Source organism: Carassius gibelio, chromosome B19 (genome assembly GCF_023724105.1).
Source record: "Carassius gibelio isolate Cgi1373 ecotype wild population from Czech Republic chromosome B19, carGib1.2-hapl.c, whole genome shotgun sequence".
NCBI lineage: Eukaryota > Metazoa > Chordata > Actinopteri > Cypriniformes > Cyprinidae > Carassius > Carassius gibelio.
Window position 1 is genome coordinate 12,694,832 of NC_068414.1, and position 13,898 is coordinate 12,708,729.

Here is a 13,898-nt window from a genome sequence, read left to right on the forward strand (position 1 = left end):
TTTTATTAGGGTAAATTATGATCTGGACATAACAAAGGTGATTTGATGATGTTTGATAATGATAATTAAATAACCCAAAAACAGCGATCACATCTGATGACACAGATTATTCACAGTAAATGTGAAGAAGCATATAAAGGCAGGTAAGTGTGAGGTTCTCAGTCATGTTCGGCGGGTTGAATGCTGCTGGCTGCGTTTCGATGACGGAGCTGAGGAGCGTGGGACGGATCAGGCTCATACACTGTCTCGATGAGAGAGGGGGGAGGCAGGAGGTGGGCCAGGCGAGATCCCGTTCGGGGGGAGTCCAAATGAGGGAAGAAGTACCTGGAGGAACAGAATGAGGGCAAAGCCAAACAAACAGCACAAACGAGACACACCACCAACACAGAGACATGGACAGTGAGGAAAAACTAAGAAACAAAGAAAGGTCGAACACAAGGTAACATTGCCAGGAGAAGAGCTCACCCTAAAATGAAAATCCTCTCATTAATTACTCACCCTCGTGTCGTTCCAAACCCGTAAGACTTCGAAACACAAATTAAGTTATTTCTGATGAAATCCAAGAGCTCTCTGACCCTCCATAGACAGCAAGGATATCACCACGATCAAGGCCCAGAAAGATAGTGAGGACATCGTTAAAATAGTTTGATAATGGCAGAGGATGGTGACACAGAAGAGACTAATTGTTATCATTATTTTTGTTTTCTTTGAGCACAAAATTATTCTCATAGCTTCATAAAATTACGGTTGAACCCCTGATGTCACATGGATTACTTCTTCGATATTCTCACTACATTACTGGATCTGGGAACATTTCAGTTTCAGCTGTCTGTGCAGGGTCAGAAAGCTTGGATTTAATAAAAACTGGAGATGAACAAAGGTCTTACGGGTTTGGAACGAAATGAGAGCGAGTAATTAATGACAGCGTTTTCATTTCTGGGTGAACTGTCCCTTTAAAGGAATGCTTCAGTTTCAATGCAATGAAATGTAAATCAACAGCATGAGGAACAATGTCAAGAATCACAAAAGATCATTTCAGCTCATTCCTCAGTTTGTAAAAAACACTCTTGTTTATATCATGCTTTTACAATAAAAGCCTAATTTATGGCTTAATTTTCATTTTTGGTTGAACTAACCCTTTAAAATAAGGTGTGACCCAAAATATGAAGCAACTTTAAACTTAAATTAATTTATGATTATCAAGCTTGGGAGCTCAAACTGAAATTTATATGAGTGGATTAATTTGTTCGTTCTAGAATTTATATAATGTCATTACAAATGTGGGATATCATTATCATAATAATTTAGATTAGGATAACACATATTCACAATCAACTAATTGTTTTCCCTCAAGAAACTCATAATTTGCTGCTTCCTGATAGAAAGTAAAGTAGTTGTTCGTAAAGGTTATATTTAGGTTTTGGATCAGGTTAAGAGATTATAAGGCACAATATGTGCTTTATAAATAATAATATATATCCTGTATGCTAATCATATGCATGCTAATAAGCAACTCGTTACTATTGAATTGAGTTCCCTAATCTAAAGTGTGAGCCATAATATCCACCAAAATTTGTAGCCTGCAAACTAGATTTCTGTGACTTTTAAATGTTTTTTAAGTTTTTTATTACACAGAAAATAAAGAAAAATAAATTTTGTCATTACACAATTAGTCTGTCCTTTAAAATTCACAGGGGTTATGATCTGAGTGGGACTGAATAAGGATTTCTTTTTTTTAAATGTCTTTTCAGACCAACTCTCTTGCAAGGTCTCCTTCAGTGAGGACAAACATAATTCAGACAAACCTCAGCGAGGTCATTACATAACTCAGAACTGAAAAACAAACTTTATTTTACACATTCATTTCAAAAACGGTTTAAATGTTCTCCTTTTGAATTCCCATTTCAAGTGGCTCCGCTATAAAGAACATGCTGAGTTCCTGTCATGAAGGAGAACGAGCATCTCAGAATCTGCAGCATTTGATTTATGCTCCATTATTCATGCGCCAAACTCCTGAATTTTGACACAAACCTTTGGTGACTTGTTTTTATTAACAGAGACCGATATTGTTTAGCATGTCTGATGTTTCACACTTGTCTACAAGAATTTTGTCTCATCTAATACACGGGTCTCCTACATCATAAAAGAGTTACTGAAATCTGGTAATCCAGTTAGTGTGAGGAATCAAATGTAATGTGTTAGTAATTCCAGAGACAAGCAGAACTGAGCTGAATGAAGGTGTCTCCCTCTACTGTCCACTCCACACATTACATGCTAGCAACTTCAAACCAACAGCACAAATGTGTGTTAAAGGAAACCAAATTAACCCACCTTCAAGATGTTCCAAATGCAAATAAATGAGGATTTTAAATATCTCTTCTTTTATGCTTCAAAGGTTCTAGAACGTTTTTTTTTTTTCCGGCCAGTAAATTCAATGGTTTTGATTTTGGGTGAACTGCTCCTTTAAATGCAACTTCGACAGTTGTTTTTTTTACATGGACAATAACAAATGTTGACAAATGCAGAAAATAATGTTTGAAACTCGTGAAAAACTACCTAAATGTATTAAAATAAATAAATAATACTGTATCGCATTACAACAATTAATAAGTGTGTCAGTATTGATGAATCAAGTTTAGTGTATATTTTGTTCAAAAATACAACAACAACAAAAATGCTTATTGTTAGGCAAGCATCACTGAACACAACACACACAGAGGCACAGGTCCTGTAACAGCCACACAACGGATCGTGCCGACAGCACACGCTTCTGTCGATTAGAAACTAGAGGAGTGCAGGGGAGGGTCAATGAGGTCTCGGTCCAATCCTGTGCATGTGCATGCAGCAAACAGCCAATCAGCATCTCATGCCATTAGCCTGGCATCAGCTGAGCTTTTTTTCTGTTAAAAATAAGACGTAATTATGTATAAACCACAAACCTGAAAAGTCAAATGCAGACAAATGCAACAAAGTAGAAAATAAAACTGCCTCCGACAGTTCCCCCAAAAATTATAAAAAAAAATTTTTATATCAAGCAGTAGTTTTAGAACATTTTTCTTACAATTCTTAAGGTTATTCCATACCTATAAATTTGTGATTAATATTCTATCCAATATTGTAATTATTTAATATATGTAAACTGTTTAGTTTTTGAATTTCAAGCAAGAACGTTTACATTTTAGATTAGAGAACACAAATTCACTATTAACTAAAAGTTATGCATTAATATTTGCTTTATAAGAACTAAAAACAGCCAATATGCATGCTAACAATTAGTGACCCCTAATCTAAAGGGTTACCTCAAAAACAACTATATTGAGGGTCTCCATTGAAATCCTTCTGGGAAGCTCATATTTAAGACTTGGGAAGTTGTGATGAGGAGATCAGTTGCATAAAAATAAAAAAAAATTAACTACAAAATGATAAATTAAAATGTGCATTAGTTTTGTTAATGTTTTTATTCAGTTTATAAAGGTGCTGTAAACTGAGTCATTCTATATTCAATCAAAATTGTGTACTCTCATATTTTATACATGCAACTAATTTTTTGCATATTTTAAAAACGTGTAAACAACAGACAATGCATCCACAACGTGTCATGTTTTCTCACTAATCCACCACAAAAACAAAAAAACTTAGGCTCAATTAAAATCTAGCGTTTCCCACTCAAAACTACAACTTCGAGGGTGCGGTTCATGTGTGCACAGCTCATAAATGTAATCTTTCCAAAATGACTTGAATGCTCCATTACTGCTCACCCCTACATCACATCACCATCACGTACCTGCCAGCAGAAGCAGCTCCAACAACCATCTGAGCGGCTCCAGGGACGCCCACCGCGTTCAGAGCCACAGCGTGTCCAGAAGAGCCGTTCACTGGGCTGCCGTCTCCTCTCAGGATCCCCGTGCACTTCCAGTTGTCCATGTAATTAGCTGCACACGAGACGAAACAGCATTCACTGCACCATTTACACATGAAGCACATCAGGCTGGGATATTCTTAGTTTGCATTACATGCAGTCTTAGCTGTGAGCAGAAATAAAGTTTATATTTATTAAAGATAAACCTTTTTTCTTTTTAATACTATATTAACAACTTAAAGAAATGTAAAATAATTACAAACAATTTTAAAGATAGTTGGACTTTGCAGTGAACATGTATAGTTGATGCTAAAGAGCCATCATTGTGAATGGTTGTGCACCCAGCAGGAAGCAGACGGAGCTGACGGCTGACCTTTCCAGAGGCGCACACAGCCGTCGTCTCCGGAGGAGGCCAGCAGAGTGCTGGTGATGTTCCAGCTCACGCGCCACACCTGAGAGTTATGACTGTCAAACTGAGCCATCACCTGCACCTCAAACTTAGTGGCACCAGAGCTGTTGGCGCTCTCTCTCCTGTCAGAAACACACAACACAAATCAACTACACCAGAAACACTCCTACAGTCCTTACCTCTCTGGTACTCCCCTCATTTGGGAGACACACTTGTGAGCTTCACACTTCACAAGTGTGTAAACACTTTAAGTTGTAGGTAATAACCGGAAAACTGTTTTAGAAATAGCATGCAGGGACTGAACATAATAGACCAATCGTGGCATGGGAAGGGATCAAATACGACTGCATAAATTGTACGTGGACTGCAGAGAGAGCATCAATAGGAAAACATCCATTTTAGACCATTTTTAAATCCCAGCCAGGACATGTTCACATTAGTCTTAATCAATGTGATGGTAAGTGTTTCAAAAATTATGTCAAATGTTTTATTTCAGCGTTTACGTATGTTTGGGTGAAATAACCGGTTTAATGCAACGTTTCCACCGAAATTACACAGAACAATTGTACCAGGAACTTTTTTCCCCCCCAGACCTGTTGCTTTCTGTGTTTCCACCACGGTGTAAAGTACCGGGAAGATTAGGCAAATAGACTGGTGACGTAGGTCTGCGCGCGTTTCTCAATACTACAGTACGCTGATTTTGGTCGTGCCTTGGTAGTTCAGATTTTGTGCATTCGACTCGGGAGTGTGATGTCTGCGACGACGCGAATCCGGTAAATCTGCAAACAGCAGCGTACTTCATAACTTCAGTCAGCTCAACTTGGCTGCTGCAATTTTCCTCTCTGTAGATTTACAATAAAACGAATTATGATATCAAATGCCTCTGCCTCATTTCGTTTTCATTTAAACATAATAACAGCTGCAGAAATGTAGTTAGTTCATTGATGTGAATATATACAGCCATTACAATGAAACGAAATATTATATCAATTAGCCTTTTTTATTTTCATTTTAATATATAGATCAATTGCATACAGACCAAAGATAACTTGATAGATTTACCCAAAACAAATTATATTTAATGTTTAACCACTAAAGAGACATCAGAGCCAGTTCCTTCGGTGGAAACGGGCTTAAGTTTAAAAAATGATATGTCATAAATGTTTTATTTCAGCGTTTACGTATATTTGCCTCACTTACCACCGAGTGTGATATCCTACTAACCTCATAGGTATGAGTTTGAATATGCGGACGTCTTTGGTGGCTATAGCCAGCACATGGAAGGATCTCCCCAGATTAGGAGCAAAGGCGATGTCATGAACCGGGTCAGTCACAGTCATCAACGTCTCTGCTTTGGCATACTTCCTGTAGGACAACATAAACCCTTTAGAAAAGCTTAGAACCGATAACAAGTAACACGGGAGCTGATGCAGTACCTGGTATTTTCGTTATACTCGTAGATCTGCACTTTGCCGCTGTACGTGACGTTGCTGTCGTCACTGCCCACGGCGATCATTGGAGGATGGGCTCGAGAACTAAAGGGCAGAACAAACGAGGAGTTTCAGGAGTGCGTCTCTCATGCTGATATGTGACGGTGTAGAGGGCGCTCAGACCTGGAGGGGTTCCAGGAGATGCAGGAGCAGGACAGCTTGCAGGAGATCTCGTGCTGCAGTGACCACTGGCTGAGGTTCATCACGTCAGGAGCCTCGTAGATGCGCACCACGCCGTCGGCAGAGCAGGTGGTCAGCATCAGGCCCATGTGCTTCGGTGCAAACTTCACATCGGTCACTGACGTCCGGCTGTCCACCAGCGTGGTCCTCTTGATCTGTACAGAGGACACAGAAATCAACAAAACAAGAGCTTTGCACATCGATTTGATTGCTTTTTACTTCCTTTCTCAAATTATAATACAATTCTAATGCTGTCAGTAATAGTGATCTTTCATTAGATAATACTGAAATATATTTTTTGATCTTTTTCAATTTTTGTTAACTGGCAGCGACTATGAATTAAGAGTTTCTTCCTTTAATTTATGAATTAATTCCTTTAATTTAGTTCATGGCCACAAATGAAGAATTGAGTCATATTTGTTCCCACAATTTATTAATTCATTCCCTCAGTGTTAATTTTTTAATTGTGTTAACAACAACAATATTAGGAATAATAATACATTATGACTACTGTTATACAATCCTAGTCAGAGCTATGAAGCAACAGATTTTCAGTTGAAAAGAAATTATTCTGATTAGGGTAAACGATAAAATAATTTAGATACTGTTCATATTTTATGCCCTTTATGTTGTAGGTATTTTTCCTTGTGATATAAAAATAATTCATACATTAGAACTATTTTTCAAGTTATTGTGTAGAAGTTAGAAATTCATGAGAACAACAGTAACAAAAAAAATGAACATTTTTCCATACCCAGTGACTTTGTCCCCGTTGTTTGTCATTGGATTCTCCGACGATCTCCTCCCAAACAGCTGCGGTGCGGTCGAAGGAGCAGGACGCCAGCACCTGACCGAACTCAGGGTGCGCCCACGTCACCCTCCACACCGATCCACTGTGAGTCTACAACAATGGGTTACACGGACTCATCATTTAGATTCAGTTTTACTTAGGATGGTCACATGCACACAAAATATAAATGACCAAAATGATAGAAATGTAAATGCACCCACATATTGGATTTTGCATTTAAGGTTTAAATACAGATTTACACCCCAAAAACACAAGAGAAATAACTGATACCTTCCAGCTAGCAGTGCAATGCCATTCTCCATCGTCACCTTTGTCCCAGACCTAAAACAGGGTTAAAAAAAAAAAAAAGCCAGAATGCTTGTCATTAAAAGACACACAAGCTGCACAGAATGAAACCTTCAAGACGCAAAACCCTATATAAATGACTGAATTTTAAGTAAAGCTTAAAGCAGCTTTATTAGTCGTTAAAGGGTCTCTGTCAACTGTAGTCTCTAGCTGTGTCTCAGACCTAGTAAAGTGTCGTAACAGAGCGGTATTTGTCTCAGGACCTGAGTTCAGTGACGGTTTATGGACACAGTGCAGTGAATCTGAACACATGTGCGGTGTTTTCTTGCCTTGACGCTCTGATCGCTGGAGCAGGTCGCCATCCTCCGACCGTGGAAGTCATAAGAAACATCGTGGATCAGATCTTTATGATCCGCTGCGATGCTCTTCGCCACGAACATCTTCTAAACTACTTCTTAATGAAGAAAATATCTCACACAAGTCAGTTAATGAAACAGCAGAGGGTTGTTTGGTCAGACTTCAGCAGAACTCCGGCTTGGACTCGTTGCTCGCTCGCTGCTTTGTTGCAGAGGAAAGCGTTTGAGAGTTGATTACTGCCAACTACTGCACGAGAGGACTTACTGCTGACAAGAAACTACTGCACGAGAGGACTTACTGCTGACAAGAAACTACTGCACGAGAGGACTTACTGCTGACAAGAAACTACTGCACGAGAGGACTTACTGCTGACAAGAAACTACTGCACGAGAGGACTTACTGCTGACAAGAAACTACTGCACGAGAGGACTTACTGCCGACAAGAAACTACTGCACGAGAGGACTTACTGCCGACAAGAAACTACTGCACGAGAGGACTTACTGCTGACAAGAAACTACTGCACCTGCACGAGAGGACTTACTGCTGACAAGAAACTACTGCACGAGAGGACTTACTGCTGACAAGAAACTACTGCACGAGAGGACTTACTGCTGACAAGAAACTACTGCACCTGCACGAGAGGACTTACTGCTGACAAGAAACTACTGCACGAGAGGACTTACTGCTGACAAGAAACTACTGCACCTGCACGAGAGGACTTACTGCTGACAAGAAACTACTGCATGAGAGGACTTACTGCTGACAAGAAACTACTGCACCTGCACGAGAGGACTTACTGCTGACAAGAAACTACTGCACGAGAGGACTTACTGCTGACAAGAAACTACTGCACCTGCACGAGAGGACTTACTGCTGACAAGAAACTACTGCACGAGAGGACTTACTGCTGACAAGATCACAGAAACTGAGGTGAGACTGAACATCACGTTTTATTACTAATGTCTGCAAAGGGAGCCAAATGCCATGTGATTGCTGCTGTTACTCTTACAGGACAATCAAATCCTTGTTTAGGCTACTGACCAAACATTTCTTTCAAATATTCACTTAATCTTTCACTGTTGGTCACCTTTTTGCTATAGATGACACAGCTTTTATAATTTCTTCAACAAAAAAACATGCATATCACAACCCTTCACAAACCATGGATTTATCAACGCACCCCACCTACAGCGCATGTTATCACATTTCACTTCCATTTTTTGAGGGTAAATAGAGAAAAACATATACACTGTTATTCTAAAACAATGTGACATTTATACTAGACAAGTGTAAAATGACTGTGGATTTTATATATATATATATATATATATATATATATATATATATATATATATATGTACAGTACAGAACAAACATTTGAAAACATTACTATTTTTAATGTTTTTTGAAAGAAGTTTCTTCTGCTCATCAAGCCTGCATTAATTTGATCAAAAATACAGAAAAAAATGTAATATTGTGATATATTATTACAATTTAAAATAATTGTTTTTAAATGTGTTATACTTTAAACTATCATTTATTTCTGTGATGCAAAGCTGAATTTTTAGGATCATGTGATTGACTGGATGTGACACTGAAGGCTGGCGTAATGATGCTGAAAATTCAGCTTTGCATCACAGGAATAAATAATTTTTATATTAAAGTATATTCAAAGTAATTTTAAGTTGTAATAATATTTCACAATATTACTGTTTTTTTCTGTATTTTTGATCAAATAAATGCAGGCTTGACGAGCAGAAGAAACTTCTTTCAAAAAAATTAAAAATAGTATGCGACCAGTGCGACCGTTCACAAAATGTTGTCGGTTTGTGTATCTGCAGGTTTTCACTCACTGTTTGCTTTGGCAACATATATAGTTGGGGACACACAGTTTCCTGAGTTCAGTGTTGTGGTGATGTTGGATGATGTGCAAATCCTATATTATGACTCTGCCACATGGAAAGCTGTCTTTCGTTCTCACAGAGATTCAAAATACTATGATGAAGAGGAAAGGGATGCTGGTGATGTATTTAAAGATATGTATAACAGCATGAAAAATCGAGCATTTTTCTTAATAATCGCCTAAATCACACAGATGGTGCAAATGGTAAGATCTATAATCTACAGTATATATCAGTATTAACACATAAAACGTAGTTTTAATGCATTTATTATGTAATTAAAAGATTTTGATGTAAGGTTGTACTTTATCAGTAAGGACTAATAAGTAAATATCTTCGTTCATTTAAAGTTGTACATGTTCATCAAAGACTTGCTGGATGTGAATTGCTGAACAGTGATAAACCAGGTCTGCTGCAGACATGGGATGCCTTCGATGGACAATATGTAGAGGAGTTTACCTTTGACAATGAAAAACATGATATCCAGATGAAAAAGCCATGGATGATAATGTGGAACCATGTGAAACGTCTTCATGTAAAGTTTATGTATGAACATGTTTATCATCCTGTTTGCATTAAAACCTTGCGGAGGTTCCTGGAAATGGAAAAGAACAATGTGATGAGAAAAGGTGAGAGAACCAGTAATTAAGACAGAAAAGATCATAAGTGACATACAATACCCAGACAGCTGTACTAGCAAAAAATGCATCTGATTCTGAATGCTATGAATCATGATATAATTATGGTAGTTGAGACCTCAACACGCTGCAAATAGAAATAACAGCTGCAAATTAAGAAAACAACTTCATCAATTTGACAACACGCAACACGGAGCATTTGTAGTCGATCCGCAAAAAGAAATGGAGTGAAAATTGACAGTGTTCGTTTCCCATGGTCGCAAGCAATGTCATTATAAATTATGTTTTTGAGAAACACACCTTCAAGTCTCACAAAATTTTGAAATCCCTGGTAGCCCAGGGAAAAAAAGACATCAGCTAAACCTTACTGTGGACACATCAGCATGATCGGCAAAATTCGATTTGATAAAATTCACAATACAGATTACACCATACAATTTTCTTACATTTTATTTATATATTTATTTATTTATTTATTTTTTAAGAAATAATATTCAAGATAAATTATAAATGAAAATCTGTCCTTTTATTATTAGACAAAGAGAAAATGCTGCATATTTCTTAGTGAAAAGTACTAAATCAAAAAAAAAAAAATCAAACAACTAAAATAAATATTTAAATTTAAAGTCTTTATCTTTAAAAGATGCTAAATACATGTTATTTGGATTGTATATTTAAAAAAATTGAAGTAAAAACAGATTGGTCTGATTTTAGCTTTGTGAATGAGACGCAAATGTCACTCTCTGACAGCAGGTGTCACTACTGGAACAGCAGGTATTTAAAGGCTGCTGCCCCTTTAAGACCGAATGCACGGATCTAATGTAATGATACACAGGAGATTTCTTTCTGGAATGTCAGATGCTAGACAAGATATCTTATACGATATATTACAGATTTTGTACAGAATAAATCCACTAGACAAAAATATATCATTTTTATGGGTACCAGCTCATGTTGGAGTTGAGGGAAATGAGACAAACTGGCAAAGACGGGATTAAAAAAGGATGAAGTCGACATAGAGATTCCATTAAGCAAAGCTGAAGCTAAGTGCATTGTAAGAAAAGCTGTTATAAATATCTGGCAAGACAACTGGAATAAGGAGTTAAAAGGAAGACATCTGTACAATATTCAGAATACAGTGGGGAGTGAAAGGAGAAAATATGGATCCAGAAGAGATGATACAATTATCTCGAGGATACGCATTGGGCACACCAGATTAAATTATTATTTACACATGTTAGGTAAAAGTGAGACAGATGGGTGCATCCATTGTGGGGTGGCAGAAACACTGGAGCATGTGCTTGTTCAATGTCAAGCATATAGTGAGGAACGAGCTCAACTTGTGGAAGATCTAAAGGAACTGAAAGTTCAGCTAGCAATAAAAGATTTATTTCAGAGTGCACAGATACAACCAAAAGTGTACACTATTTTATTTAAATATTTGAGAGATACACGGTTGATAAACAGAATATAAGGTTACACAAATAAGTTTTTTTTTTTTTTTTTTTTTTTTTCATTCCATCACCCTAGGTATTCACACTCCATCCCAGTAGGTGGCGGAAATGCACCAAAAGCTGGTTTGCCAACTGCCAATAAACAATAAAGAAGAAGAAGAAGAAGAAGAGATTTCTTTCTCCATTGTGTTAGATATTGATATTGTTCAGTAAGAAACTGGTTAAACTGCGGTAAAAACAGAAACAAACTCACAGGTTATCTATCTGAATGTAATTTTATTTGTATCAGTTTTTCACGGTGTCATGATGTAAAGATGTCAAGATGTTGATATCCAAAGGGTGTCACGATGTTCAAGTGATGTCGAAATATAATCTAGATGGCGATGAAGATGACACTTCTACTATTTGAAAAGAAGACTTTAAACGTTAAGACATCAGTTGAAGGGTGATTCTTTTAATAAGAAAACCTTCAGGAGCCGTTATAGGCTGGAGCATGCACAATGGGATGCAGGGAAAATGTCCATTTGAATGTGCTGTTGTATCACTGGATCCATTCAAAAACGGATCCATTCAAGGAACAAAACACTGTATTACTATGCACTGTTGTAAAAAAAATTAATAGCTGTGCAATGAATATAAAAACATAACTCAAACAGGGGTTTTTTTTTAATTGCTTGAATTATAAGGTTATTTTACCTGTATTCTAATAGGCTTCATTGCGCAGTGAATGCTTATGGACTCTCAAGACGTGTTTTTGTTTGGTTTTTGCAAGGTATATCAAGAGGGTCTGGTCATCTCTCCTATCATCTATCAGTCCCTCACAGTCACACAGTAACAGTATGTCAGGGGAATGTTTTTCCATTCTAATGAAGGAAAAATAATACCTTTTCTGTTGTCTTCTTTTTAAAGAAATCTTAATTCTGCTTCTGACTGGCCAATCCCCGTTATTTGTGAATTATCGTAAAGGTGCTGTATGTGAGTTTTTGACTATACTAAAGCATAGAAATACCATAATATATTTGCAGATTTTCAAGAAACATGTTCAGTTAATATACTTGTTTTACTGAAAAACAATGCTGCAGTCAGTTATTCTTCTTTGAAAATATGTGTCTGGCATATTTTCAAAGCGTATTTCACACAGCATATTTCATTTCAGTCATGGAAGCTGGCAAACGAAAGGGGTCAGAGCGACACTCTGGCAACCTGTGTGTGTGTGTCAAGTGTCAAGTCAAGGAGGATGGACCGGGTGAAAAAAACTCTCCAAATTTTTTTTAATTTGAACTGCAATACATAATTCAACCACTTGGTATCAATCCTACATACAGCACCTTTAAATAGATAATTTTTACATTTTCTTTGTCTGATATGTTTTACATAATACACATTATTATTCCATTTCATTCTCTGGTAAAGGCTGTACATAAAGCAGCTCCGCACTCAAAGGAGAAATTAAATAAAAATGCCAATGACACATTTCTGAGGAGAGTCGGTTCCCTTCAGATATATTCAAATAAAGAAATCCTTGCTGGGTTTTGAATTGAATCGCTGCAATTGTATTTATTCAATGACATCATTGCCCTTTGAAGTCTAATCCAGCCATATCACTACTCTTGTCTTTCTGTCCCCAACAAGACCTCTTGAAATTATAATTAAGACATTTCTGATACTCTATAGATTTCTTGTAACATATTTAAATCTTTTCATGACCTTAAGTTTGATACTACTCACTTTGGGCAAGGCAAGGCAAGTTTATTTATATAGCACATTTTGTACACAATGTTAATTCAAAGTGCTTTACATAAAAGAAAGTAAAATAATCATGAAGAAAAATAATAACAAAAATAAAACAAGCAATTTTAAAACTTTAAAAATGATTAAAACATTTAAAAACAGTTAGAAAATGATTTTACATAAAAAAATAAAAAAAATAAAAACATGAAAATATAATGCAATCAATTCGGACATTGCACAGTGCTCATTCAATAAATGCACAGCTAAACAGATGGGTTTTGAGTCCAGATTTAAATGTGTCTAGTGTTTTAACACATCTGATCTCTTCTGGAAGCTGATTCCAACTGTGCACAGCATAGTAACTAAAGGCGGACTAACCCTTGTTTTGTGTGAACCCTTGGTATTTCTAACTGACTTGATCCTAGTGATCTGAGTGCTCTGTTAGGTTTATATTCAGTGAACATATCTTTGAGGGGTAGTAGGGATCACTAATAGTGTGATCACCCCGTCACCTGGCCAAGTGGCTCCTCCTGGGGCCCGATCCGTTATGAGTCCTCTGCTTAGGCATGATGCTTTCGGCTCAGGCCATGTATGCACTGATTCCTGCCGCACTGCTCAGGTGTGTACCAATGGGCACAGGGGTTAGCTCCCCCTGAGCCGACAAACCTCTGCAACAAAACTAGAAAGAAAGCCTCGAAAACAATCGGATTACCCAATGCCGACCACTTCACGGACCACGTCTACAAATTAGCGAATACAAACTGACTATCCTTGAAGTGAAC

General features: G+C 37.3%; 1 protein-coding gene across 4 annotated transcripts; it reads right to left on the reverse strand.

Moving 5' to 3' along the window:
* Positions 1 to 16: 16 nt before the first annotated feature.
* LOC127979753 (nucleoporin SEH1) lies at positions 17 to 8,235 on the reverse strand. 4 transcript variants are annotated; one of them, XM_052585373.1, is made up of 11 exons: positions 8,172 to 8,235; positions 7,916 to 8,017; positions 7,364 to 7,807; positions 7,020 to 7,070; positions 6,693 to 6,839; positions 5,882 to 6,093; positions 5,705 to 5,803; positions 5,493 to 5,633; positions 4,233 to 4,390; positions 3,785 to 3,932; positions 17 to 324 (listed from the first exon to the last, which is right to left on the reverse strand). In XM_052585373.1, exons 3-11 carry the CDS (start codon positions 7,472 to 7,474, stop codon positions 159 to 161), a joined length of 1,233 nt encoding a protein of 410 aa, XP_052441333.1. In that variant the 5' UTR covers positions 7,475 to 7,807; positions 7,916 to 8,017; positions 8,172 to 8,235; the 3' UTR covers positions 17 to 158. The 4 variants fall into 4 exon arrangements, with proteins under 4 accessions (XP_052441333.1, XP_052441331.1, XP_052441332.1 ...); XM_052585371.1 differs by lacking the exons at positions 17 to 324; positions 7,916 to 8,017; positions 8,172 to 8,235 and adding exons at positions 1,828 to 2,900; positions 8,024 to 8,068; XM_052585372.1 differs by lacking the exons at positions 17 to 324; positions 8,172 to 8,235 and adding an exon at positions 1,828 to 2,900 and having other exon boundaries at positions 7,364 to 7,773.
* Between the last annotated feature and the right edge of the window lie 5,663 nt (positions 8,236 to 13,898).

Coding starts and splice junctions, on each gene's coding strand:
- LOC127979753 (XM_052585373.1), bottom strand. CDS start 7,474: ATGTTCGTGGCGAAGAGCATCGCAGCGGATCATAAAGATCTGATCCAC. Junction 5,804..5,881: donor ATCTCCTGGAACCCCTCCAG/GTCTGAGCGCCC, acceptor TCTGCCCTTTAG/TTCTCGAGCCCATCCTCCAA. Junction 3,933..4,232: donor CTGTGTGCGCCTCTGGAAAG/GTCAGCCGTCAG, acceptor TCTCGTGTGCAG/CTAATTACATGGACAACTGG.